At 42.4% G+C, this 24,981-nt stretch overlaps 1 protein-coding gene across 2 annotated transcripts in view; it reads right to left on the reverse strand.

The window, feature by feature from the left end:
* Positions 1-502: 502 nt before the first annotated feature.
* Positions 503-24,981, reverse strand: part of PINX1 (PIN2 (TERF1) interacting telomerase inhibitor 1) — a 76,464-nt gene continuing 51,985 nt past the window's right edge. For both annotated transcript variants that reach the window (XM_008969909.4, XM_014343671.4), the window contains one exon: positions 503-2,829. In XM_008969909.4, coding sequence (XP_008968157.3) covers positions 2,323-2,829 — 507 coding nt within the window. In that variant the 3' untranslated portion in view covers positions 503-2,322. The remainder of the gene's footprint in view (positions 2,830-24,981) is intronic.

Below are 24,981 nucleotides of genomic sequence, written 5' to 3' on the forward strand. Positions count from 1 at the left end.
CAAGGCGGGAGGATCACTTGAGGCCAGGAGTTCAATACCAGCCTGGACAACATAGCAAGACCATGTCTCTAGAAAAAATAAAAACATTAGCCAGGTGTGGTGGCACATGCCTGCAGTCCCAGCTGCTGGGGAGGCTGAGACAGGACGACTGCTTGAGCCCAGGAGTTCGAAGCTGCAGTGAGCTTTGACCAGGCCTCTGCATTCCAGCCTGGGCAACAGAAAGAGACCCTATCTCTGAAAAAAAAAACAAAAAAAAAACAAAAAAAAAAACCAACAGTTGCATGTGAACAATCTTCCAGTCCAGCTGCCTTGGAATTCCTAACTCCAGGAACTACCAGCTCCCTTCTGCACCTCCCTCCTCTGGTCTTCCCACCCAGCCCCTGCACCCATGTCTGGCCTAAATGCATTCCACCTGCCTCCTAAATGCGCCTGCACACATTTTGGTATATTCTCCCGGCTCTCATTTTTACTGGTAAAGGAAGTTAAAACAAAAGGCCAAAAAAACAACCAATCAGCATCTATTTATTTTTGAAAGTTAGCTCCCCTTAGGTTCCATGCATTCCACTTCTTTCTGGATCTCTGGTTTCACAGGCAAGATGGGACAGGCAGAGAGAACCTGGGCATGTGCTCTGTGGAGAAAGTGACTTCAGAAACCGCTGAGGCTCTATTAGCCTGGGATTCTAAACTCGGGGGGACATGAAAAACTCAAGAGACGAGTCATCAGGCTCTATATTCATAAGACTCTTCTCTGTGTGTGTGTGTGTCTCTTTTCAAACAAATAGCACTGCGCAGCATCCTTAGAGACTACAGCCAAATGTCCTTCATGTATTTTCTCTACATTTCAAGAATCTCGGGACCATGCTTCCTATCTAATGTGTGACCTTGAGAGTTAAAATCAAGGGGAAAAGGTCACCGAATTGGGGGCAAGTTTGAGTTCCCGTCACCAGCCACAATCTCTATATCAAATGGAGGACAACACACCGCCTGGGCCTCAGCCAGGTTTGCCTGAAGCAGGGCCAGGCAGCCTCAAGGCCTCCATGGTAGGCTGGGGACATGGGGACGTGGGGAAAGGGGGTGCAGGGAAACTGGGAACTAGGAGGGGAGCGTGAGAAAGAGGGAATAAACGCGTACGCGGATGAAGAGGAACAGCAGGAGGAGATGAAGGCGGCGCAGAGGGCAGAACGGCAGACACAGGGCTGGGAAGGTGGCAGGGCCGGATCCAGAACCTCAGCTGAGCGTTTTCTTCTCCTGTGTCCCAGGGATGGTGTGAAGTGTCTACAGGCATCCGAGTGAACCCACAGGGAGAGTTCGGCTGGCACACAAGGAGACGGGCCAAGGCGCGGCGGGCGAGGGCGGCACAAGCATGGTGCTGCGACACCACTGCTGGGAGCAGGGCTGAAAGGTGTCTTTTGCTCTAAGGACTTTCATAAGGCAGTCCCAATCCAAAGACTGACTTTAATTTCACGGCCTTAGCCTCTCAGTTTCTTAAGCCTTCTGAGGACCTCCTGATCATGACAAATAAGTCACTATTTACAGCCATGTGACAGATAAATCAGTATTAGGTGATTTGTTCTGAAGGACCCCCAAAAGGAAACATATGAGAGAACCCACACTCGGCACAGGAACGGCAAGAGTCCTCCTGTGAGAGCTGAGAGATGACACTGGCCCTGAGTCTGTCCACTGCTGAAGCTTGGCAGAGGCGGGGGAAGCGCTCAGAACAGTCGGCTGCCACTGCTTAGTGGAGGGGGAGGGCGTTAACGCGTTTCCCCATCAAAACCAAAACACAACAAAAAACCTCTCTGATTTGGGAATGTAATCATATAATTTCTACTTGGCAAAAATGTTGGTTGGCTACAGAACAAAAAGAACAATCTGAATCCAAGCTATTGCCTCTTAATCCTTTAATTAGGCTGAGTCTTTCAGAAGAAAGCACCATTCATTGTTATTGAAGGGAACCGAGAGCAAACGGAGATAGTGACACACACACACACACAGATGCGCGCATGCACACACACGTGTGCACACTTACATGAATGCATGTATTTGTAATGATTATAATTAAACTCTCTTGCTGAAGGGCTCAGACTTTACAAAAAAATTTATTTGTGTCTGAGAGCCACGATTGAGAACATTAAAAAGGTCCTCCTGGGAATGTAACTTGGGGGAAATGTGGCGAGAGGGCAGGACTCAGCAGCCCATGGGCATGCCACAAGATGCGCCCAGGCGCTCTGGGGTGAACTCTGCTGTGACTTCAGGCCAGAGGTGTCTGCCCCCGCAGTGCCCTGACAGCTGAGTGGTCGGAAGGCCCCGGCTGGGAAGGATTCATTTGGAATCTTTCTTCTTCTTCTTCTTCTTCTTGTTTTTCACTAGCGTTTCTTCTAGTGTAGCATCCTCTGCTATCTCTACTGGTTTTTGCAGCTTTTTCTTCCCTCTCCTCTTTTTGGGCTTCAGGGTGAAGTCCCGGCCCTCAGGCGGCTGCACATGGTCCCCTGCATCCTGAGCAGAGGCCTTGGAACTCTGGTCCCAGCAGGGGCCTCTGAGCTGCTTCTTGGCCACTCGCTCCTGGGCCTCGGCCCTCTCGGGCTTTCCCTCCGTGTGCCTCTTGGCCTTAGGCTGGAGGTAACTTTCCACATCTTTACCTGTGGACTCTTTATTTCTTTTCTTCCCCCTTTTACGTTCCACCTGCGTCTCGGAAATGTCAGACCCTGGAACTGGAACCTGGGGCTTGTTCTTCAGTGCCGCCATCCGCTTGGCAAAGTACTCCTGGATGGTGAAGGCACTGGTTGTCGTAGTTTCGTTCTCATCTGGAGTGGAGGGACTGGCATCGCCCTATGGTGGGCAGAAGAGTTAAAAGGCAGGTAAGCATCAACTGTTCATCCCTCACCGCACCCAGGAGGCACCCACACCCGGCGCTCACACCCGGTGCTCACACCTGGCACCCACACCCGGCGCTCACACCCGGCACCCACACCCGGCACTTAGGAGACAAGGCTGAGTGACACGCTCCCTTTGGCCTCTCTCCCTTCTGGTTGGCCTGAACTGCAGGCCTGGAGCAAGGCGGCCACACACTCCGGCTGGGTACTAGGTAGGGTGGTAGATGACAGGCAGAAGCTAATGTCAGAAGGGAGCAGGCAAGCCGCCTCGATGGAATTCTGAGTAAATGTCTCCCTAGAAACAAGTGTTGTGGTGACTAAGCTCCCAGAATCTCCCATCAGAAACAGGGACACTGGTGTTCCAGAGCTTGGTGATTTTGTTAGACACCGATTTCACCTTCATTATGGGTTACATGGGCCTCTGTGTTGATCTAGAAACTTAGACGCCATCTGGATAGGTTAACCTTCCATGAGGACAGGAGCCGCATTCCACCCTGGAACCTGGCTTGCCGGGGGCACCCTTTCTCCCCCAAAGGTGGAGTGTGGCCGCTCTGGCAGCTGCTCCTGAAGGGAGGGCAGAGTGGAGACTCCGCGTGTCTCAGCCTCCTCCCTGAACGAATGGGCCAGCTTGGGGGCTTCTTTCCCTTAGCTGGCGGTGGGGAGTAGGGAAATGCCCCCTCCTTCCCTAACAAAAACTGGATACTCGGGACTGTGTTTGGGCTGTTTTTAAATGTGAGTTACTCACACATAACAGCTGGGATTAGGATTTTAATTTTAAATGAGTATATCTCATTGTCAGGTAATATCTGCTATAAGAAAAAATGTGAAAAATGTATATATCTAAAAGTACATTTTGCTGTAAAGCTTGAGAAGCGAGAGAAAATTCCTAAGGGGAGAGGCTGGGATAAAGAATGAAATGCTGGAATCGCCATTTGGGCTGAGGCTGGCAGTAAGGTGAGGAGGTGTGCCTGTGAGGCAGGAAGTGCTTTCGGGTTGAAGACTATAAGGAATATGCTCGGAGTCAAATCAATGTCTGCAGCAACTCTGCCCACAGAGACTCTGGAAATAAGTCATTAAGCAATCATGCTAAACTTAGGTTTTCATAGTCACCCAACTTCTTCCTTCATACTCATTTATCTCACAAGAAGAGGCTGGGTGTTCTACGCTTTCATGATGGGAGGGTGGGAAACGGCTCCTGAATAAAGAAATCTCCAAATCAGGATTCTACTAATGATCCTAAACTTGGCTGGCAAGGTTCTGCTTGTGCAGGTAACTGAATTACAAACCACCTATAAACAGACCCTGTATTGTCTCGACACAGTGGTCCTCAAAAGCCACCTCAGTGGAATCCAAGATAATGTCCCAGTTGCAGTTCCAGCAGAATCGATATTATTATATATCAATGGACAATTGGGCCTTCAGTGGCAAGTGCCTCAGACAGCTTTCACCAAGGGGTACATTAAAAAAAAAATCATGTGGTCAATTCTGGAATTTCAAAATAGGCAGAACATGAAGAATAAATCAACTGAGTTTTGGGAAGAAGTTTTAATTTTATCTATTACTATTCAATTTGTGCTGGAATTCCATAGGGTGATTTTGAGAAAAATAAAAAATATCTGCCTCAGGAGATTTGTCTTTTTGTTCTTCAAACGTTGAAAAAGAGCTGAAATGCTGCACAGCAGAGTGAAGGATCTTCTCAAGGCTCTCCGGGCACGAGCCAATCCCAGGCTCATGAACAAGAAAGATCCTGCCTCCCACAGACGGGCACCCTCACAGCCACAGAGACAGGCTCGGTGACCAGGCACCCTCACAGCCACACAGAGACAGGCTCGGTGACCAGGCACCCTCACAGCCACAGAGAGACAGGCTCGGTGACCAGGCACCCTCAGCCACACAGAGACAGACTCGGCGACGACGGCTGGCTCGTTTATGCAACAGAAGTCTCACTGACAGTTTCGCAGCACTACAGGAGCCTGCAGTCTGTGGGCCACTCTTTTGGAATGTATTTTTGAGGCTGGAACTCAGATCTGAGTCGAATCCTATGACTCCTTACCTTGCTCATCTATTTATTACCTTGTGAATTCCTGATTTTAATCACCGGAACTAATTGCCGGTATTAATCACATTTTTTATTATCAGGAAATACAAGACCATTTTTGAGTCACTTGTTGAATTCGGCGGGTCTTCGTAACTCCAGAAAGTAAGTATGCTCATCATCAACTTCTGGGATGTAAGTTTAATAGGCACGGGTCACTGCACAGGCTTGGCAGGGCATGGAGACAGGCTAGAGAGGGGCCAGCATCCAAGTCCTACTTCTTCCCAGCAAAGTGCTGGCCACACAATGACTGGCAAGAGAGAGCTGCTTAATGCAGGGGTAGCCACCCTCCCACATCACAGAAATGTGCCTATTTTACAAGACCATGGACTCAAAGGAAAAATACACTGAAAATCTGACTCCTGCAGGAGCAATGGCCAGGACTCATCTTTTATACACCAAAGTCGGAGACTCAGTTTCACTGCAGAGATTCTAATCCTGCTTCTGCATTCTTGACCATGGCATCACATAAAAATATATACATCTTTTCAAGAAAACTAATGCTTTTACATCTGGTCTCTATCAAAGTAAACAAGTATTGAGAAAACAAGTTACTTTTAAGCATTTTGAAATGACAATAACTTGCATTTTCCCACATTTCCATTAAACACACAATACAACCTCAAAAAATAAAATAAAATAAAATTTAAATGCGACATTCACTGCTTCATAAATGTTGAGAATGTCGTTTGCTAACTGTGTGCCAAAACCTAATGAAACAAATTTAAGAGTAACTTGAAAACTTCTGGTTCCATATAAAATACTACCAAGAAATATGGTTAATCATCTTGCCAAATGTGATTTAAGCTCAGGGATTCGGGAAATGTCTCTCTCTCTTTTTCAAATTCCAATGCTTGCTGTTCAGCTAAAGGAGGTTTTGCCACTAATGGCAAAAACCGTGATTACTTTTGCACCAACCTAATAAAATAAGCAGGACTGGCCTAGTCTGTTCACAGCAAGCCTCACAGTCCTCTCCCTTCCTTCAGCGCTAATGAGTGCATCACATGTGTCAAAAACATTTGATGACTGACTTTCCCAAATGGTAAGTGGGCCTTAATTTCTAGTCAATCAATAAGTACTTGTGGCTTTGAACTGAGATGACTCTGGAGCACCTGTTCCCCAGTTCACAGAGCCCTGAGAGTTTAAAGCCAGGCCCATGGGATCACCCTGCTCAATCACGTGAGGAAGCTTCACCCAAAGTGATCAGGCCTGGGTGTCCTGAGGAAGGCAGCTATCACCACCGTGCCAGGCACTTGACATCAAGTGGCATCTCAGCCAACTCTTGCGGCAACCTGAGGAGAGGCGTCCTCTCCACATGACACAGGCAGAGAGTGAGACTCCTAGCACTTAATCCGCAGAAGGTCTCACAGCTGGAACACAGCAGGAGAGAGACAACCCTAAGGCTGCCAGGTGCAAAGCCCTTGCTCCCTGTACCACCGGACCCCGACTCCTAGCTCCCACCTCATGGACTGCCTTGTCACCTTTCCTCTCTCTTCAGAAGCCACCCCAAAACTAAAGTATGTATCAATTGACCACATAATCCAGAGACTAAGGTCTACACTCACCTCAGTTGACTGATGCAGAAAAAATATCCACAGAAATAGTACTTTCAAAAGAGAAAAAAACTACATCATTTTGGTTTGCAATTCATATAAATAAAAAACAGCCTGAAGCCAGGCTTAAAAGAGTTTTATAATTTATCAAACTAGCATGTACATTCACTTGAAAAAGTTTGACTGTTTTAAAGCACAGAGTAAAACCCAAGTCCAAACCTTCCACCCAGGCAAGAAGCCCTCTTGGGCAGATGCTGGACAGCTTCCGCCTGGACACTGCCAATATGGAAAGGTGGCTGCTGTGGTTCTCTGACTCAGTTTCCTCATCAGCAACAGGTCAATTCAGGTGGTTCATGGGCGTACACTGTGCGTCACGATTAGAGCTGGAGAATCTTAACGCCATCTCTGGCAATTCCGAATTACCACTGAGGAAAAAACAAAGAGTGGGCACAAAGGCAAGCTGACCCTGCAGAGAGTCCCTGCGGGTATCAATTACAATACACCACAGTCCTCTCCGGTCCCTGAAAGATGCCTGAAGCTACATGTATCAACTCTTCTCGGATGTCTACAGAATTAGAGTCTGTTCTGCTTCTTTTAGGATCCTCCATCTGGAGACTCTGCAGCTACATGAGTATCTGCGCAAGCTCCTCTGGGCTCATGGAGGACTTTGCTCTTGTGTCATTCAAATATGTATACTGAGATGGATTATTAGTACAATGCCCAAATAGAGAGGATTCTCCATTATTCTCAAAAGAATCTTTTGGGGCAAGGAAATGAAGCAGTTTGCACAGAGACCTTAGTGAAGTGCCAGAAGCAGATGCACCTTACTACAGAATCCCCCTACTTACGATCAACACGCCAGTCCAGGGAATGGGCTTCAAAGGCAAGTCTTTCAGCTCGCCAGCCTTGCTCATACATCACTACTGATCTTAAGTGACAGGATGATGGAAGCTTTCTGATTTCCACATTAAGACACGGAGGACATGCTGCAACAGTAATCCTTCAATGAACTTTGTTAACAAAGTAGACACCCAGAGCTCAAGGGTAATGTATTTAGCAACTGGGGTTGTGAGCCCTGATGGCTATTGCCTGTGATGAACAAATGCTCACTGCCACCACAGCCTGTCTGTCATCAGCCTGTGCTGGGTTAGTCTGTGAAAAGTTAAGAAAGCTTGGCAAGTGAGTGGTTTCACAGAACATTCTGTACCTTTTCCAAACTTTTCAGTGGGGCAGTTCTGACAAACACAAATTATGTCTTCATGTATCCCTTCAGGTATGAAGTGACTCTGTGTGACTCCTCAAAACAAAGGGATTGTGGAGACCCCACTGTCAGCTGTGTGTGTACTTTAAACTCCTCCAACAGAAGGGGCAGGATGAACTGACCCAGTCACTCCCTATGCTGGCCTACGATGTTCTTCCACATCCCCTGTACACAGTCCCGTGCATCACTTTCTTGAAGATCAAGTGTGTGACTTCTTCCTTCCACAAGTCCAATCCCACGTGAACATCCTTTCTTGTTTATTCCCCATAATAGCAATTTGTTGCTTCTATTTTCTGTATTTGTTTAATTTGCTTTGCTAGCATCTTCCCAAGGAAACAAGTTTCTTGAGGACAGGGGCCATTTATATTTCATTTGTATTCATACAATCCACAACCTCCCTAATGAGGAACAAGGTACAGTAAGTGCTCAACAAAGGCACAAAGACACCAAACCCAGCTGGACCAAGGCTGTGAAGAGCTCCCACCACCACCCACTGGCCCCAGATGCTTTGTGTTTGTCAGCACGAACTTGTCTGCACATCAGGCAGGTCTAATGTCCAGAAGGGGCGTGGGAGGGTAAGAAGAGAATCAGCATTTTGAGTGCAGATTCCTCCCATCCACATGAAACCACCCCCTTCTCATCAGATAGCACCTTCCCTTGCCTCATGATGCAAACTGCTTCTCTAACTACTGCAGAGTACATCTGAGTGTCGTCTGCTGTCAGCCAGTTCCTTCCTGGCCCTTAGCAATAAACAGAAACTCAGTCCAGTGATCCATCCATTTCTCCTTCTGCTCTATCATTCCACATGTTACCATAGTTGCCTTGGAGGGGATAAGTCAATTGGAAAAAAGCAAGGTACTGTGTGGTATGGGAACTGCCACGTTCTTTTTGTGGGATTAGTTGAACACAAGCAATGCCAGTAGAGACTGAACTGTTCTTGCTAAAGAAGAGAACTGTTCTTGGTAAGGAGAAGAGAGTTCTCAGGCATATCACATACAAAGGTAAGCAGCTCATTTGGAGAACAGCAGTGGGATGGAAGTTCCACCAGCAGCCTCTGGTAGCAAGCTGTGAAGGCACAGCCTACATTATATCTTAGCTGAAAACAACCTGGACAAGCTGATTCTAGGGAGTCATTGAAATGGGTTTACCACTGAAGGCTGAGCTAGGCAGTGATTCACAGCCGTTCGTTGGAAAGCCTGCCCTGAGCCACTATGGCGGGCGGCCCTGCTCTTCTCTCTATGGAACCTCTGTGGTTTCATGCTTTTCCTTCGTGGTTTCCACGTAACTGAAAACATCCAGTGTTTTATTGACGAACAGCTATTTTTACACTCACAAAAAGCTTTTCAAGTGTGAAATCTTGTACATTTTTCAAGACATTCATCGCTCACATCTGGAATTAGGCTAAACACACCAAGTCTCGGCAGTGAGCAGCCTCGGGGAATTTGCCTGGGAGACGCAATCAGTTTTAGCATTAGCAAGTATCACAAGAGTCAAAAACAAATATAAAACCCCATTGACTGAAGAGAGTTGTGATTTGAAGTTGTATTAAAAAGCAAAGATATAATAACAGAATGAGAATTATGCAGCAACTCAATTGGAAAACACAGAAATTGTGTGTGCGTGCACATGTGAAACAGGTGTAAGAACCTGTGGCATGTATTAGAAGCCCACTCTGCAGGGGTTCCAGAGGGTTCTCTCTAGAACAGAGACTGGTGAACTATGGCCGTGGGCCTAGTTTTTAATGATTTTTTTTTTTTTTTTTTACCATTTCTAAATGGTTAGGAGGAAACAAAAAACTATTTTATGACATGTAAAAATTACATGAATTTCAAATACCAGTGTCCTTAAAGTTTTGAATTTCCTTGGTAAAAATCTTGTGAAAATTTGTTTTCTTTCTCATTATACAAGTACATACAATAGGTGCTAAGTAAATATTTACTGAATAAATGTATTATAAAATCGGCTTTGTGACTGTGAATACAATACTGCTGACTTTTGGAAGTGGCAGGTGCTTTTCCAGTGCACACACACAATATACCTTTATATACACGCATGTACATATATACACGTATGGAACTGGAGGACGTTGGGCTTTGACAAAGTCCTCAAGCTCTGTCTCCTGCCAGCGACAAAATGCCTACCTTTCTGAACTGTGTCAGAAAGCAGCAGAGAGGCTGCTAACTGCTGCCTGCTTTTGAGTAGCAAAAGACAGTAAAGAAAAAATTTGTTTAAAAAGTGATGTGACATCAAAGAGCACTCTCAGCAACCCAGTAAGTATGCAGAGATACCTTTCTAATATCAGGCATCAGAACTCCGCTTGGAAGTTACAAACTCAGACACACCGGACATTGGAGAAGATAATACGAACTAGAAGGGACAGAATAGCTTGGCTGGACTTTAGTAGAGAAATACACAGAATGCCAAATTCCTCATATGAAGGCCAATGGTAACAGAGCTGTTAATTTTATGTCTTTTTATTTTTATTTTTTCCCATATGCCTAACCAGCTATTCCGATTGCCACTTATTAGGAAAAGCCGACATAAACATGTTTTAAAAGGATGGTTCTCTATGGCAACAGCTTCTCAAGTAACCAACATCAGGATCACTGACAAGAGTCATCCAGCCTCTGTGGAAAAAGAGGAAAGAGAAAGAGGAGCAGGCTTCCTGCCTCCCTGAAAGGCCCTCAGGCTCGGAAAGCTGCAGTGACAACCTTTCCCGACACACTGGCCATGGAAGATAAACGAGGCTCCTCCAGAGCTGGAAATGATCAATGTGACACAGGCCTCAACTTCTGTGAATGATGTCTAAAAATATTCCAAATTGACTGCATTTTATAATTCCAGGTCAAATGGTTCTCTCCCCTGCTCTCCAGAGGCAGGACAAACAGCTTTGATAAACAGTTGAGACCCAGCACTGGCCTCTCACAGAACAGAGCAGAAGCTTCCAGAGGGTTCTGTCTCTTCCATCTTTATTCCACAGGAAGAGGTGAAAATTGCTGAAGAACCATGACAACTCAAATGCAGGCTCCTTACTATAGAAAGCACAGCAGTTCTTGAAGATTCTATTAAATGTGAAATCTTCTAATTTCTAAAAAGAATAAGGTCTTTTTTTTTTTTGAGACAGAGTTTCACTCTTGTTGCCCAGGCTGGAATGCAATGGCACAATCTCGGCTCACCGCAACCTCCACCTCCAGGGTTCAAGTGATTCTCCTGCCTCAGCCTCCCAAGTAGCTGGGATTACAGGCATGTGCCACCACGCCCAGCTAATTTTGTATTTTTAGTAGAGACAGGGTTTCTCCATGTTGGTCAGGCTGGTCTCGAACTCCCAACCTCAGGTGATCCACCCGCCTCGGCCACCCAAAGTGCTGGGATTACAGGCGTGAGCCACTGTGCCCAGCCGAATAAGGTCTTTTTAGAGAATAAAATATTTATTTTGAAACTAGGAATAGGGTATGCATAGTTACATGGAATAATTAAGTAGTCATGATTGTTTATAAAAGAAAGGTAAATTAGGTGAATATAGTTGACTAACAAAAAAAGTCTCTTCTTTCAATTCTTGTAAACTACATAAGGCTAATATTTTCACATACTCTTTCTTTCACCAGAAATCAATGTAGCAAATAAAAAGATTTGAGAAATATTTTTAGGAGTAAATTTGGCAAAGCAAAGTCATTCTATGTTTAAAAGATACCGAAATTAGTAAGAATAAATAAAATTCCGAAATTAGTCATGTTAAAAAAGTAAATGATATAAAATAATACATCAGATAGTGTTCTTATCACAATAAAAAAAAGGCAATACACCGGCACAACTTATTTTCAGCATAGACAAAAACTAAACAACAACAAACCAACTACAAAGCCAATTCTACTCAAGAAAAACCCTAACCAGTTACACTGAGACTGTAATTCCAAGGAGCTCATAAAAAATAAAAATTGTTACTGCTATTAAACATATAATCCTATAACCTCTTCTCTTGTTTTACACAAGCTATAAGTTTTTATTTTATAAACAAAAAATATATTGAAAACCTAAGTGAAAAAGTACAAGAAAGACTGTCTCCCTGCATGTTCAGAATCCAAAAAGGTTCTTGCAGCAAGACCTGCCTCGCTGGCAACAAAGCATTGCTTATAGTTCTGAACGCCCCCAACCACCAGAAATTCAATGCCCTCCAGCATGCTGCTTCTCAAACTATCAGGGGTAAAGGATTAGTTCTGTCTGCTTCGTGGTTTTTTTTTTTTGGTTTTTTTTTTTTTTGCCTTTAAAAATTTTGAATCCATTACAGGATTACACGGCAAGATTTTTATAAAGTTAAAAAAGTTAGCAGAAAAATGAAGTTTTAAAAAAGACATCTAAAACCCAAGTCCTAAATTATTGTCAAACTACTAGAAAAGCTTCTAAATGCTTACTCTTAATTTCTGTCTTTATCTTGTCTATGGACCGTACTTTGAGTGGCACTGCTACAAAATATCAGCTAGCAAAGGACAGAAAACGGGTACTCAATTTAAGATAGTAGAAGTGGCAATGACCTGGCTGTCAGAAGATTGGAAGCACAACTGACAGAACATGTGATCTAGGACAAGTCACCGGCCTTTCCAGGCCTCAAATGCAATCATTTGCAAGACAGGGAAATAGGGCTCCTCAGTAACTTTTTTCAACATAGTTTTTTCACATGACTTTCTTCAAACACAGTCTTAAACAGAAGGCCAATCTGTACAACATCTCAGGAAGCTTTGGCTGCAGCGGGGTGGGAGCAATCCAAAGCTCATGTCCCAACACTCCCCTCGAATCCCCTTGTAAAAGCCCCTGGGGATGCTAGAACTCTATGGAATCCACTTTGAAAATCAACAGCTACATTTTTAAGGTCCATTACAATTCTAGCATTCATTATAGCCTAGATAAGTCCATAGCACTCAGTAAAAGGAGAAGGCAAAAGCTTTCGAGAATAAAATTGGTCTTGGGCTGGGGGCGCTGGCTCACACGTGTAATCCCAGCACTTTGGGAGGCCGAGGCAGGTGGATCACCTAAGGTCAGGAGTGCGAGACCAGCCTGGCCAACATGGCAAAACCCCATCTCTACTAAAAATACAAAAATTAGCCAGGTGTGGTGGTGCAGCCTGTAATCCCAGCTACTTGGGAGGCTGAGACAGGAGAATCTCTTGAACCTGAGAAGCGGAGGTTGCAGTGAGCCAAAGTCGTGCCACTGCACTCCAGCCTGGGTAACAGAGTGAGACTCCGCTCAAAAAATAAATAAATAAATAAATAAATAAATAAATAAAAATTGGTCTTTAACATTATATAATATATATAATTCTTAACACTGTCATTAACCTTTGGAATGTCAACAATTGGCTGTCAGAATTGTACAGCCAACCAATTTCTTCCAAAAATGGTAACACAGAATCAAAACTGAACTCCCGCCTCAAGTTGCTAACTGGGTCCTCTTGAGGCTCACAACGGCTGATGATGACCTCAGGCTGCCCACTCTTCCAGCTCTGCGTCGTAAGGTCAGGAAGGGACCACAAGGAAGGGGAAGCAAGGGACGGGATGGTGCTGCCCAGACCTGTCACCAGAGTCGCCACCCTGCTCCCTTCAGACTACGGCTGGAGACGCAGAGCTTTGCCTTCTCCGCCAACCCTTCCCCCACACTGCAACCCAAAGAAAGGTCCCCCTTCTTCCTGTTTTCATGATGTCACAGAAGGAAAATCTGGGGAGGAATGTTATTTCTGCTTTCCTGGCAAGAGAGAAGGACAGAAGGAAAAATAAGCCAGTGTTTTCCTCCTCTTCTCCTGCACTAGACCATATGTATGTCAGTTTCTTACTATCACAAAAGCTCTTAAAACCACTTGCTTCATCTGTCAACAAACAAAAAGCCAAATCTAATCCTTTCAGGCCGAACGTGTGTCCTGGTGAAGCTCTAACCAAACAAAACAGCCCAGCGACTTCCAACCCTTGGGTGTGTTGGCAGGCCCTGCCCTCACCCTCACTGCTTTCTCATTTCTTCTTTATGAGTGTCTTATTATGAAGTTATGTTTGCTGATCTACAAGACGACATAAATTTTTACTGGTACTAAAACAACTTTCAAAAAGTCATGACCCACTTTCTCCTTTCTGGCTCCTCTAGAAAGCAGAGGCAGGCCCAAGCCCCGTTTGAAGTCCTTGCTGCCGGGAGATGGCCAGTTTATGTCTCTTGTCCTAGGACAGGAAAAGGATGCACTCTCGGCACCATGTGCTAGAGTGAGATAAGACCAGAGATTCTGTCCTCGGCACCTTATCAGCTTTTCCTGCCACTTTCCAGAGCAGACAGCACCATGGCTGGCAATGAACGAAGCTAGTTGAAGGGGGGCTGGGTGTGCAAGTGGCTTGGGGACTGCAGGGAGTGAGGTAGGCAGGGTGTAGAATGAGAAAAGGAAAGAGAAGAGGTTCTTCATGTATCTTAAAATGGTTTGGCCCCCCCATAATTGCCTTTTTTTTAAAAAACACATGGATTTTGCATCTCTGTTGGAACTGCAGCAACTAGGAGAGATGTTTTTATAAGGACTTCCGTTCTGGTTAGAATGAACCACCACTTTCATTGCTTCGCACCCTGCGCGTCACTGCCTTGTGCGACTGGCTCCTGGGCACGTAGCACAGGATGGATCTGCTATCAGATGCTCCGTGGAAAGACTGCGGGGTCCAGGTTGCAGAGCGGGTGCCTTCCACAGGCACGCAAGCCTCTATCTGCACACCCAGCAATCTCCTGGGGCCAGGACACACTTGCTCACACGGGATAATCTGCCTCACAGTGCAAAGGAACAAGGGAGGCTATGGGACACTCCACCAAATACAGACGAATGGCATCGATGAGCTGCTTTGTTCTGCAACAAATAACATCTGTGAATCCAAGGATTACACTCTTTAGAAACCCTGGTCTTTGGGGGCTGGGTTAGGGAGGGGGTGAATATAACTCTTGGAAAAAAACCTAGACTAAGCAGGGAAATTTTAACTTAGTTATGGACTCAGTTATTGATAATGAACTCATGAAAGTTCAGGTTGAGTATCCCTTATTTGAAATGCTTAGGACCAGAAGAGTTTCGGATTTTTGATTTAGGGATATTCAACCTGGAATATCAATATAAATATGCTAAATTGATATTCCAGGTTGAACATCCCTCTCGTTTTTGCAAATTGTTGTCGATGAAACCAAATCATTTGTCCTGTAAAGTTCTCTCATAATCAGATTTTTGCTGAATGTATCCCCGTGGGATAGGTTAACACATTTCTCTGTCTCATGTATCTCCTGTAGGGTTCAAGTGAGAGGCAGCCTTACTTTCTAACGGAGCACTTTTCCAATGCCAGCATGTTGTTTTATGAAAAACTGGGCTGGATTCATGGTCTAAGTAAGTTTGGGAAACAAGCCTGTGCTATTCCTCCCTTTGATTCATAATGCATATCACCATCTGAGACACGTGGCCGCTGTTAAACTTCAGAATGGCCCACATTTATTTGATCCTGGAACCCTTTTTGGTAAACACCCACTGGCATCCCATGAAATTAGTGCTCTGCTGAACTTACTTTGAAAGGGCTATTTAAACAGATAGTTCCATTATCTGGATAAAATGAGTAGTTCTCTTGTTAAATCTCATAGTTAAATCTTTGTTTTGTCCCAGATTGTCCAAGAGGGTGGGCTTTTACCCATGTAAGTTTTTGCAAAAATGACAAAAGCATAGCAGGGAAGTGAAAAGAGGGCCTGGCAAGCATCCCACTATGGACGCTAGCTTGCAGAGTGCCTCTGGGAGGAGAGGTTAGCTCTTTCCCAGCTATCACATGATTGAAATGGGAATGTCTGTTCCTAGGTTTAGAAAAATTACGCTTCCATTTTGGAATGGAGGGTAGCGGAGAAATAACATATCCTAAATGATGCCAAGTATGGATGTATTTTCTTTGTTTACTTTTAAGACTGCCTACAATCTAGTCGTATTTTTTAAAGGGTTATGTGTAAGCAGCAAGCCCTGGAGAGTCTGACAGTGAGATGACCACTGTGAAGAAAGATCCTGGGCGTCAGGTTCCACTTAAAGGCTGTGCAAAGTTCAAACCACAGAACCAAGAATAAATGTATAAAATAACGAAGTGAATAAAATATGGAACACAGAAGTCAATGGACATATAACAAAATCAAATTCAAAAAAGCAATTTCTAAAAGTGAAATGAAACAAACTTGATTCCGCAACTAGCTGGTGAAGAGCCACACAAAAAGAAATTCCAGATGACTGAAAACATAATAATTTAACTGTATAGACTGAATGGGAAATACATAAAGACAAAAAGAACTGCCACACACCCAAAACAAACCCTCTGAATCTCTCTCTCTTTTTTTAAAATGATCAAGTTATTGGCATTACTCTGTAACTATTGTGTGTATAATGGGAAATAAGCAAATGAGTACTGTGATATTTTAATGCTTTTATTTCTGGAACCTGTTGATTCCAGGAAACTTACTGTGGGTAAGTAAAGATAAAAGATGAGTGGGGTTAAGTACTTGTGGTCCTAAATTTAATCTGGCAATATGACTATAAACTCAGGATATATTTTATCATAAAGAAATTATAGTTTTATACATGTAACAAGGCCTACAAATGAAGACCAATCTAGGAAGAAATGAACAACCCCAACGCCTAGACTGTGTCGCTAAATATCACTTACCACAAAGAAAGGAATCAGGGAGAAAGGGACGACTCCAAGTGTGGGGCAGAAAATGTACACAGTGGACCTGGAAACTCTTACACTAGATTGGAAGGAAGCTATTAAATACCACTTAGGGTCATCTCAACAGTACTCAGGTCATTATCTGTGTATAGAAATACCACAGATTTTTGTATGTTGATCATGTATCCTGCAACTTTACTGCATTCATTTAGTTCTAACAGTTTTCTGGTAGTCTTTGGGGTTTTCTACATATAGGATCAGGTCATCTGCAAACGAGATAATTTTAATTTTCCCTTTCCAATTCAGAGATCTTTTATTTCTTTTTCTCATCTGACTGTTCTTGATAGTACTTCCAGTACTATGTTGAACAGAAATGGCAAGAATGGACATCCCTGTCTTGTACCAGATCTTAGAGGGAAAGCTTTCACACTTCCCCCCATCAGTTATGACACTAACTATGGGTTTTTCATAAGTGGCCTTTATTTTGTTGAGAAATTTTCTTTCTGTACCTAAATTGTTGAGAGTTTTTACCAATAAAGGATGCTGAATGCTTTTTCTGTGTTGACTGAGATGATCATGTGGTTTTGTCTTTCCATCTGTTAATATAATGCATTACATTGACTGACTTACACAGTTAAACCAGCCTTGCACGCCAAGGATAAATCCCAAACAAATGAAAACCTAGCTGAAAAAGAAATCAAGAAAACAATCCCATTTATGGTACCATCAAAAAAAAAAAATCAAAATACTTAGGGATAAATTTAACATAGGAGGTAAAAGACCTGTACACTGAAAACTATAAAACACTGATGAACGAAAAAGGACACAGATAAATGGAAAGATATTCCATGCTTATGAATTAAAAGAATATTATTACAATGTCCACATGACCCAAAGCAATATACAGATTCAATGTAATCTGCCAAAATCCCAATGGCATTCTTAATAGAAATAGAAAAAACAATTCTAAAATCCACATGGAACCACAAAAGACCTCGAATAACTGAAGTAATTCTGAGAGAGAAAAACAGAGCTGGAGACACCACACTTCTTGATGTAAAATTATACTACAAGCTATAGTAATTAAAACAGTATCGTACTGGCACAAAAAACAGACACACAGACCAATGGAACAGGTTAGAGAACTGAAATAAATCTAAACATTTATAGTCAACTAATTTTTGACAAGAGCATGAAGAAGACACAATGGGGAAAGGATAGTCTCTTTCATAAATGGTGCTGGAAAAACTGGGTTTCTCATGTAAAAAAATGAAATTGGACCTTATCTTACAACATATACAAAAATCAACTCAAAATGGATTAAAGATCTAAACGTAAGACCTAAAACCATAAAACTCCCAGAAGAAAACACAGGAGAAAAGTTTCTTGACACTGCTTTTGGCAATAATGTGGATATCACACCAAAAGCTCAGGCTACCAAAGCAAAAATACGTAAATAGGACTACATCAAACTAAAAAGCTTCTGCACAGCAGAGGAAACAATCAACACAATGAAAAGGCAACCTACAAATTAGGGGAAAATACTTGTAGACCATGTATCTGATATAAAGTTAATATCTGAAACTTAAAAAGAACTCATGCAACTCAATAGCAAGAAAATACATAACCTGATTAAAAAATGGGCAAAGATGCTGGACAGGTATTTCTCAAAAGATGACATACACATGACCAAAAGATGCTCAACATCACTAACCATCAAGGAAATGTAAATCAGAACCATCATGAGATATCATCCCACACCCATTAGGAGAGTTATTATCAAAAAGATAAGAGATAATAAGTGTTGGCAAGAGTGTGGAGAAACAGAAACCCTGTACACTGCTGATGGGAATGCAGATTGGCATACCCTCATAGAAAACAGTGTGGAGGTTCCCAAAGGAATTAAAAATACAATTACTGTATAGCCCAGCAACCCCTCTTCTGGAAATATACCCAAAGCAAATCAAATCACCTTGTGAAGATGGCTGCACTCCCATGTTCACCGCAGCAGTTTGCATAATAGCCAAGACATGGAAACATCCTAAGTGTCTGTCCACAGGTGAATGGATAAAGAAACTGTGGTGTGTATGTATGTATACAGTGGAATATTACTCAGACTTTAAAAAGGAGGAGATCCAGTCATTTGCCACGACATGGATGAACCTAGAGGACACTATGGTAAGTGAAATAAACCAGACAGGAAAGAAAAACATTGCATGATCTCACTGATAAGATGGAATAGAAATAGAGTGTAAGATAAAATGTGGTTACTGGAGCAGGGTAGGGGATAGAAATGGGGAGATGTAGGTCAAAGGATGCAAAGTAGCAGGTGTGTAGGTCCCCACGCTGTACCTTAGCTCTCTGCACTTCAGATCTAAGGTATGGTGTGGGGACTGTGGCTAACAACACTGTACTCTGTCAGGAGGTTCACTAAATGAGATTACACCTGCTCTTGCCATGAAGGGAAAATGGGTAACTATGTCACTACATATATGTAACTCATAACATGTACAGCTTTAAATATACTCGATAAAAAAAAAAAATTTTTTTTTTTTTTTTAAGTACTCAGAGGCCAGGCGCAGTGGCTCACGCCTGTAATCCTAGCACTTTGGGAGGCCAAGGCAGGCGGATCATCTGAGGTCGGGAGTTCAAGACCAACGTGGCCAATATGGTGAAACCCCGTCTCTACTAAAAATACAAAAATTAGCTAGGCGTGGTGGCTCACGCCTGTAACCCCAGCCACTCAGGAGGCTGAGGCAGCAGAATCACTTGAATCCAGGAGGCGGAGGTTGCAGTGAGCCGAGATGGTGCCACTACCCTTCAACCTGGGCAACAAAGCGAGATCTGTCCAGATAAAAAAAAGTACTCAGGAGCCAGACTCCCATTGGGTAGAAATGGAAAATTTGATCACCAATGAAGATAATAGCTGCCATGCATTGAAACGTCAAACATTTCAATTCACGAACAATAAAAAAAGGAAAACCCTCCAGTCATCTTTGGAGAATGCTAGAGCACCTCCTCATTTGGAAATTGCTAAATAAAGGATATAAATATTTATTCTGTCTTTCCTATATGCACTGTTCCTCAGAGTAATCTACTAATAAGGGGAAACACACATTCCAAATTTCATTCTAAAAATGAAAGAGGAACAGAAAGAAATATGGAGGGAGACTCCATAGATTGCAAGAAATTTAAAAGATATATCAACCAATTGTTACGTGTGACCCTTATTTGAATCTTAATTCGATGAAAATGTAAAGAAAACTCAAATTTATGACATTTATGAACATTGAGCTTTGAACACTTATTAACAGTATGCAATTACTATAAATTTTTATAGAGTATAATGGCATTGGAGTTATACATTTTAAAAAAGAACCTCTTAACCTTTAGAGATAAATACTCAAGTACTAAAATACCTGTGGATGAAATAGTGATTTCTGGGATGGATTTGTTTCAAAGTAACACAGAAAGGAGAAGTGTCTGGAGCACTTACAGACTAGCCATCAGTGTGTTTGTTGTTCCCCAAAAGGACCTGTGCTTTCAAGAACCCGTGTCTTTGCAGATATGGTCTTTTTTTCTCTCTGGAAAGCCTCTGAACCTGCCAGTTGCTGCTCCTTCAAGACACATACGAAGGTTATCTTCCTTGATCTCTGCAAGCTGAATCCAGCGCTGCATCACAATTGCCCCCAGTCCTCTGGCACAGCACTCAAGGCCTTTGCTCCAGTTGACTGTGAATGTCCCAGACTTCCTGATGAGGTTGTGAACAGGGATTATACCTTACCCATTTAATCATCTGTCATGCAATAATGCTACTGGGTAGCAAGAAAAACATCTGAGTTAAGTAGGAAAAGGAATTGGAGGGGAGAGGGAAACAGATAGGAAGAAAATGATTAAAGTACTATTACTCAGAACTATGAAATAATGAGATATTACCCTGAAGGGAGTCATTCTAAGACTATAGCCTTGTGTAAAGACACTGAGTCAATTCAAGCCTGATCCTAACATTTTAAGACATAGATGACTAGAAAGTAGGCTCTGTTTATGAATCACTTGTAACTTCAACTCAAAGACAGCTGATTTTATTCACTAATGTTAAGAAGGTGCCTCCACAGTATGAGCCTAACAGTGGTTAAAGCCTTGTAAGAATCCCTATAAAGAGTCTAAAATAAACTCTGACCAATGATGATAATGTGTCATGCATCATGATTAATCCAATTTAGAGTATCTGAGGTCCATTAAAAAACAAAATAATGTGAAAGTCATGCTTCTGCCTGTATAATAACACACAGATCTCCATAGCAGGGAGGACACAGGGGATGAGAGTGAGGAGGCTGATCTAAAACGAAATGACTGATTTAACTAAATGAATAATATCACTGTTTTACTTTATAAAGCACATCATACATTTTAGAAGACTTATAAGTGGCTTTCCTTAGGATCACAAAGTAAGCAGGCACACAAATCCAATCTAAAACTTTAACAATTTGGGAATTGGAATTGGATAAATTATTTTAAAGCTGATACTCTACTTACAAGTTTCAGCGCTACCTAGAAAAAAAGAAAACTAACTGCACTGATTCCCAAAGTCTACTCAACAATTTCCTATAAAAGCTATGTTCCTTTTAGAAAGGGTGCTGACATGAAATGTTCAGATTTACTTAGGTAAAGTAGCTTTCCTAAGTTAGCTTTTCTGCTTGCAGAAAAATAAACCTCACAAAACCTAGTTTACTGAAAGGCACAAAGTAAGTTTAAGCACTTGTTAAAAAGCTATTTGGAGTTCAGGCCCACAAAATGCTTCAAAACCAGTCAGGTAAAATTTAAAACCTCCATGTGATTTTAAGAGTCAGAACGTGAATTAAAGGAGCCTGGACTAAAGTTAGGGGACAGAGGTGACTGAAGGGGGGATGTCATTAATGCTAGTACTTTGCTTAAAGCAAGCCTTTTTGATGCAGAAAAGATAAACTTGTCAAAGAACAACAGATGACAAATCAAAGACTAAAGCATTTCAGGCTTGTGCTCTCTGGCAGAGACTGCCCGCTGTTTGAAGACATGCAAACTCTGAGTGAACTTCCTAGAGGCTCAGGTGGCTTCAGATAAGAATTAACAGAACCTTCAGAAACAGAAAAACCTACCAGCACTCTGATCCCTAATAAACATAAAGAGCGTATCATTTAAATCTTACCAAGGAAAAAAACTTCTTTTTAGAAAATTCCCATAACGTTTTAAGCTAGTTCAAGATTGTGTTTTAAACAGAAATTTCTGGTTGTTACAAAGTAGTTCCAATGGAATTATATAAGATTACAATTTAAAGACAGATAAGCATCAAGAGATATTCTAAACTACACTTACAGCTATTAAGGAAATCCTACTAACTTCAAGCTAAGTTTAAGCTGCTTCTTGCATTATTCTATGGAAGGATTGGCCTAGCAAGTTAACCCATCAGAATCTTATTTTAATACTTTACTTTAGAACCAGTCTACGAAAAGATAAGATTCTTAGACTCCATCCAATCATGCTTCAGTGATAAATTATCCAAATGACTTAATTACAAACAGTTTGAATTACAAAGCACTCCTAAGGCACAGGAAAATGTTTATTTAAATTACTATAAAAAAACACTTTCAGGTAGCTTCAAGCAATAGGATAACACTCACTTATACAAACATTTGTTGTACTAATTACAATTAGTTCTTATTATAGCAATCCCACTGGGACAGTTTGAACAATAAGCTGGGGTTGAAGCTGTTTTTTCCTCTAGAACAAAAGTTCTTAAACCCCAAACTCAAATAAGAAAGATCTTAAATACAAATGCTTTTCACAACACTGAACTAACTTGTGTTGAAAGACCGATTTTTAAGTACCCAGTATGTGGAGGTCTGTTGCTTGTGTATGTATACCAACATATAAGTGTGTACAGGACCCCAATCCATGTAAGGAACAAACACTACATAATAACGGAACACAAATAGTGTACTAAGAATAGTTCTTTTCTCTTTAGCTAGACAAGTGTTTAGGTTTGTTACCCTGAAAATCAAATTAAAGATGGAAGGATTAGCTACCTGAAAAGATTCTGGACTGCGTATATCACTACCAGATTAAGGGAGTTTATGTGGCGAGCGCAGAGCTAGACCACGGTGAGTAAAAGGGAGGCAGTCACTTTCCTCACTGAGGACATCCAGGTTGTATGTGGATCCACTAGTGCCTTTGGTTTATAATCCTTCATTTTTCACATTTTCATCGATTCAAAATGCCTTGTTATCTTAAAAAATTATTCTTAATCATTTGTTCACTTCCTTGCCAATATATTTAAAGAGACGTTACATTTTAGGTGAATTTCTTGGCACTGACAAACCTGACAATTGAACATCAGAGTTAGGTCTATAAACGGCATCAATACCTTCCTGAAGCCAATACAAAAGTGAAGAGGCCTTCCTATTCTCTTGCATGGTTGGCTCTTTCTACAACACCAAGTAGCGTGGCTGTCTTGGTAAACAGGGGAATGGTGCCAGTAAAAGTGGGGAGTTGCACGGTTCAAACGTGACATTTCCTAAGCAAGGGGAGCCAAGACAGTGTGAGCAGAACTATAACCCTGAGAAAGAAAGAAAAAGTCCCAAGTCTCAGCGTGGCTGCTGCATAGGCAGGACCCCTCCAGCCTACTTTAGGAAAATTAAGCGTGAGCTATGCCCCAGAAGGGCTCACCCCACAGGGTTGGACCCTGTGACTGGTCAATGCAGGGGCACAAAGACTCTGCCCCCTCCAAAGATCTGGGGCAGTTGGGAAGAGCTCCCTGTGGAGTCAGCTGAAAACTTCAGTGTATACTGCAGGCCAAATCCTCTCCCTGTGTAATCTTGCTTCCTCCCTCTTGCTCCCCCAGAAAGCAGTCCTGAAAGCACTCCTAGGAACTTTCTGCAGGCCAACTCCCAGGAACCAACCTGCAAACTGCACTTGCACTCAGCGCCTCTCCCCAGACAGCCCTCAGCTAGTGGCAGATTGCACCCCACTGTGGACCCCTAATGGGGAGATGTCTATTCGACTGTCTTTGAACATTTTTAAGACTCCCAAGTAGCCCCCCGATCTCAGTGAATTATCTTATGAGGGAACAATTACTGTGTGTGTGGAGGGGTAGGCAACAAGTATTCTGGTTGTAAAACGACATACATTTTAACAGTTTGACTCTTACCCAATTTTTCCCATGAGCTCTGTTATTTTTATATTTTTGTAAAATATTTTTCATGAATGCATAAATAGCAGAAATGTCTATATTTGATATATTATATATATAAATGTATTTATATATATATACACACATACACATATTTTATGCAAACACACACACACACGTTTTTGTTTTTTTTTTTTCAAGAGACAGAGTCTTGCTTTATCACCAGGCTGGAGAGCAGTGGCGCAAACACAGCTCACTGTAGCCTCGAATTCCTGGGCTCAAGCAATCCTCCCACCACAGCCCCCCAAGGAGCTGGGAGTATAAGTGCATGGACCACCACACTCAGCTAATTTTTAAATTTTTTGTAGAAATGGGATCTTGCTAGGTTGCCCGGGCTGGTCTCCAACTCCTGGGCTCAAGCAATCCCGCCTCAGCCTCCCAAAGTGCTGGGATTACAGGCGTGAGCTACCATGCTTGGCTGACATATCTTCTATTTGACATTAGTATTTTGAAAGAGTTTACAATATTATTATCTTTCAGATTACACTGTAAGCTATGTGATGGCAAGAACCATTTACCTTTTGGTAAAAAGCCACACAAGGTAAATTAAGGATAAATGTGGATTCAGCAGGGATGGTAATCTATGTGGTAAAGTGAGTCAGTGTACGGTCTCTTTACGAAGTGAATACATTAAAGCCCACTGGGAAGGTGAAAGCAACAAAATTCAGGACATGGGAAATTCTGTAAGACAAGGAATCCAAAGTGACTTCAACAATAAACTGCAAAGAAAAAAGAGAGAAGGAATGAGAACCTATTGGTTAAGAGAGTCTGAAAGACATTATCAATTAATCTATAATATACAGACCTTGTTAGATTCAAATACATATTCAAAGTAAAAAGTTATTAGACAACTGGGGAAACTTGAACATTGACTGGATGTGATGATACTGAGAAACTGTGGTTAATGTTTTTTGGTGTGATAACAGTACTGTGACTGTGTGTTATGGAGTCCTTATCTTTTAGATATATAATACATACAGATAGGATGATGTGATGTGTAGGAATTGCTTCAGTAATGCGAAAGAGGGGTGGGAGTACAGCTGGAATGAGGCTGGCCACGAATTGATCATTGTTAAGCTGGGTACTGGGCACAGAGAGACTCCTTTATTATTCTCTCTACTTTTATACACATGTAAAGTTCTCCATAAGCAACAGTTTTAAAAAGTGAATGTAGGCTAGACACAGTGGCTCACATCTGTAATCCCAGCACTCTGGGAGGCCAAGGCAGGCGGATCACATGAGGCCAGGACTTGGAGACCAGCAGTTGAAGACATGGTGAAACTTTGTCTC

This window comes from Pan paniscus, chromosome 7 (assembly GCF_029289425.2).
Source record: "Pan paniscus chromosome 7, NHGRI_mPanPan1-v2.0_pri, whole genome shotgun sequence".
NCBI lineage: Eukaryota > Metazoa > Chordata > Mammalia > Primates > Hominidae > Pan > Pan paniscus.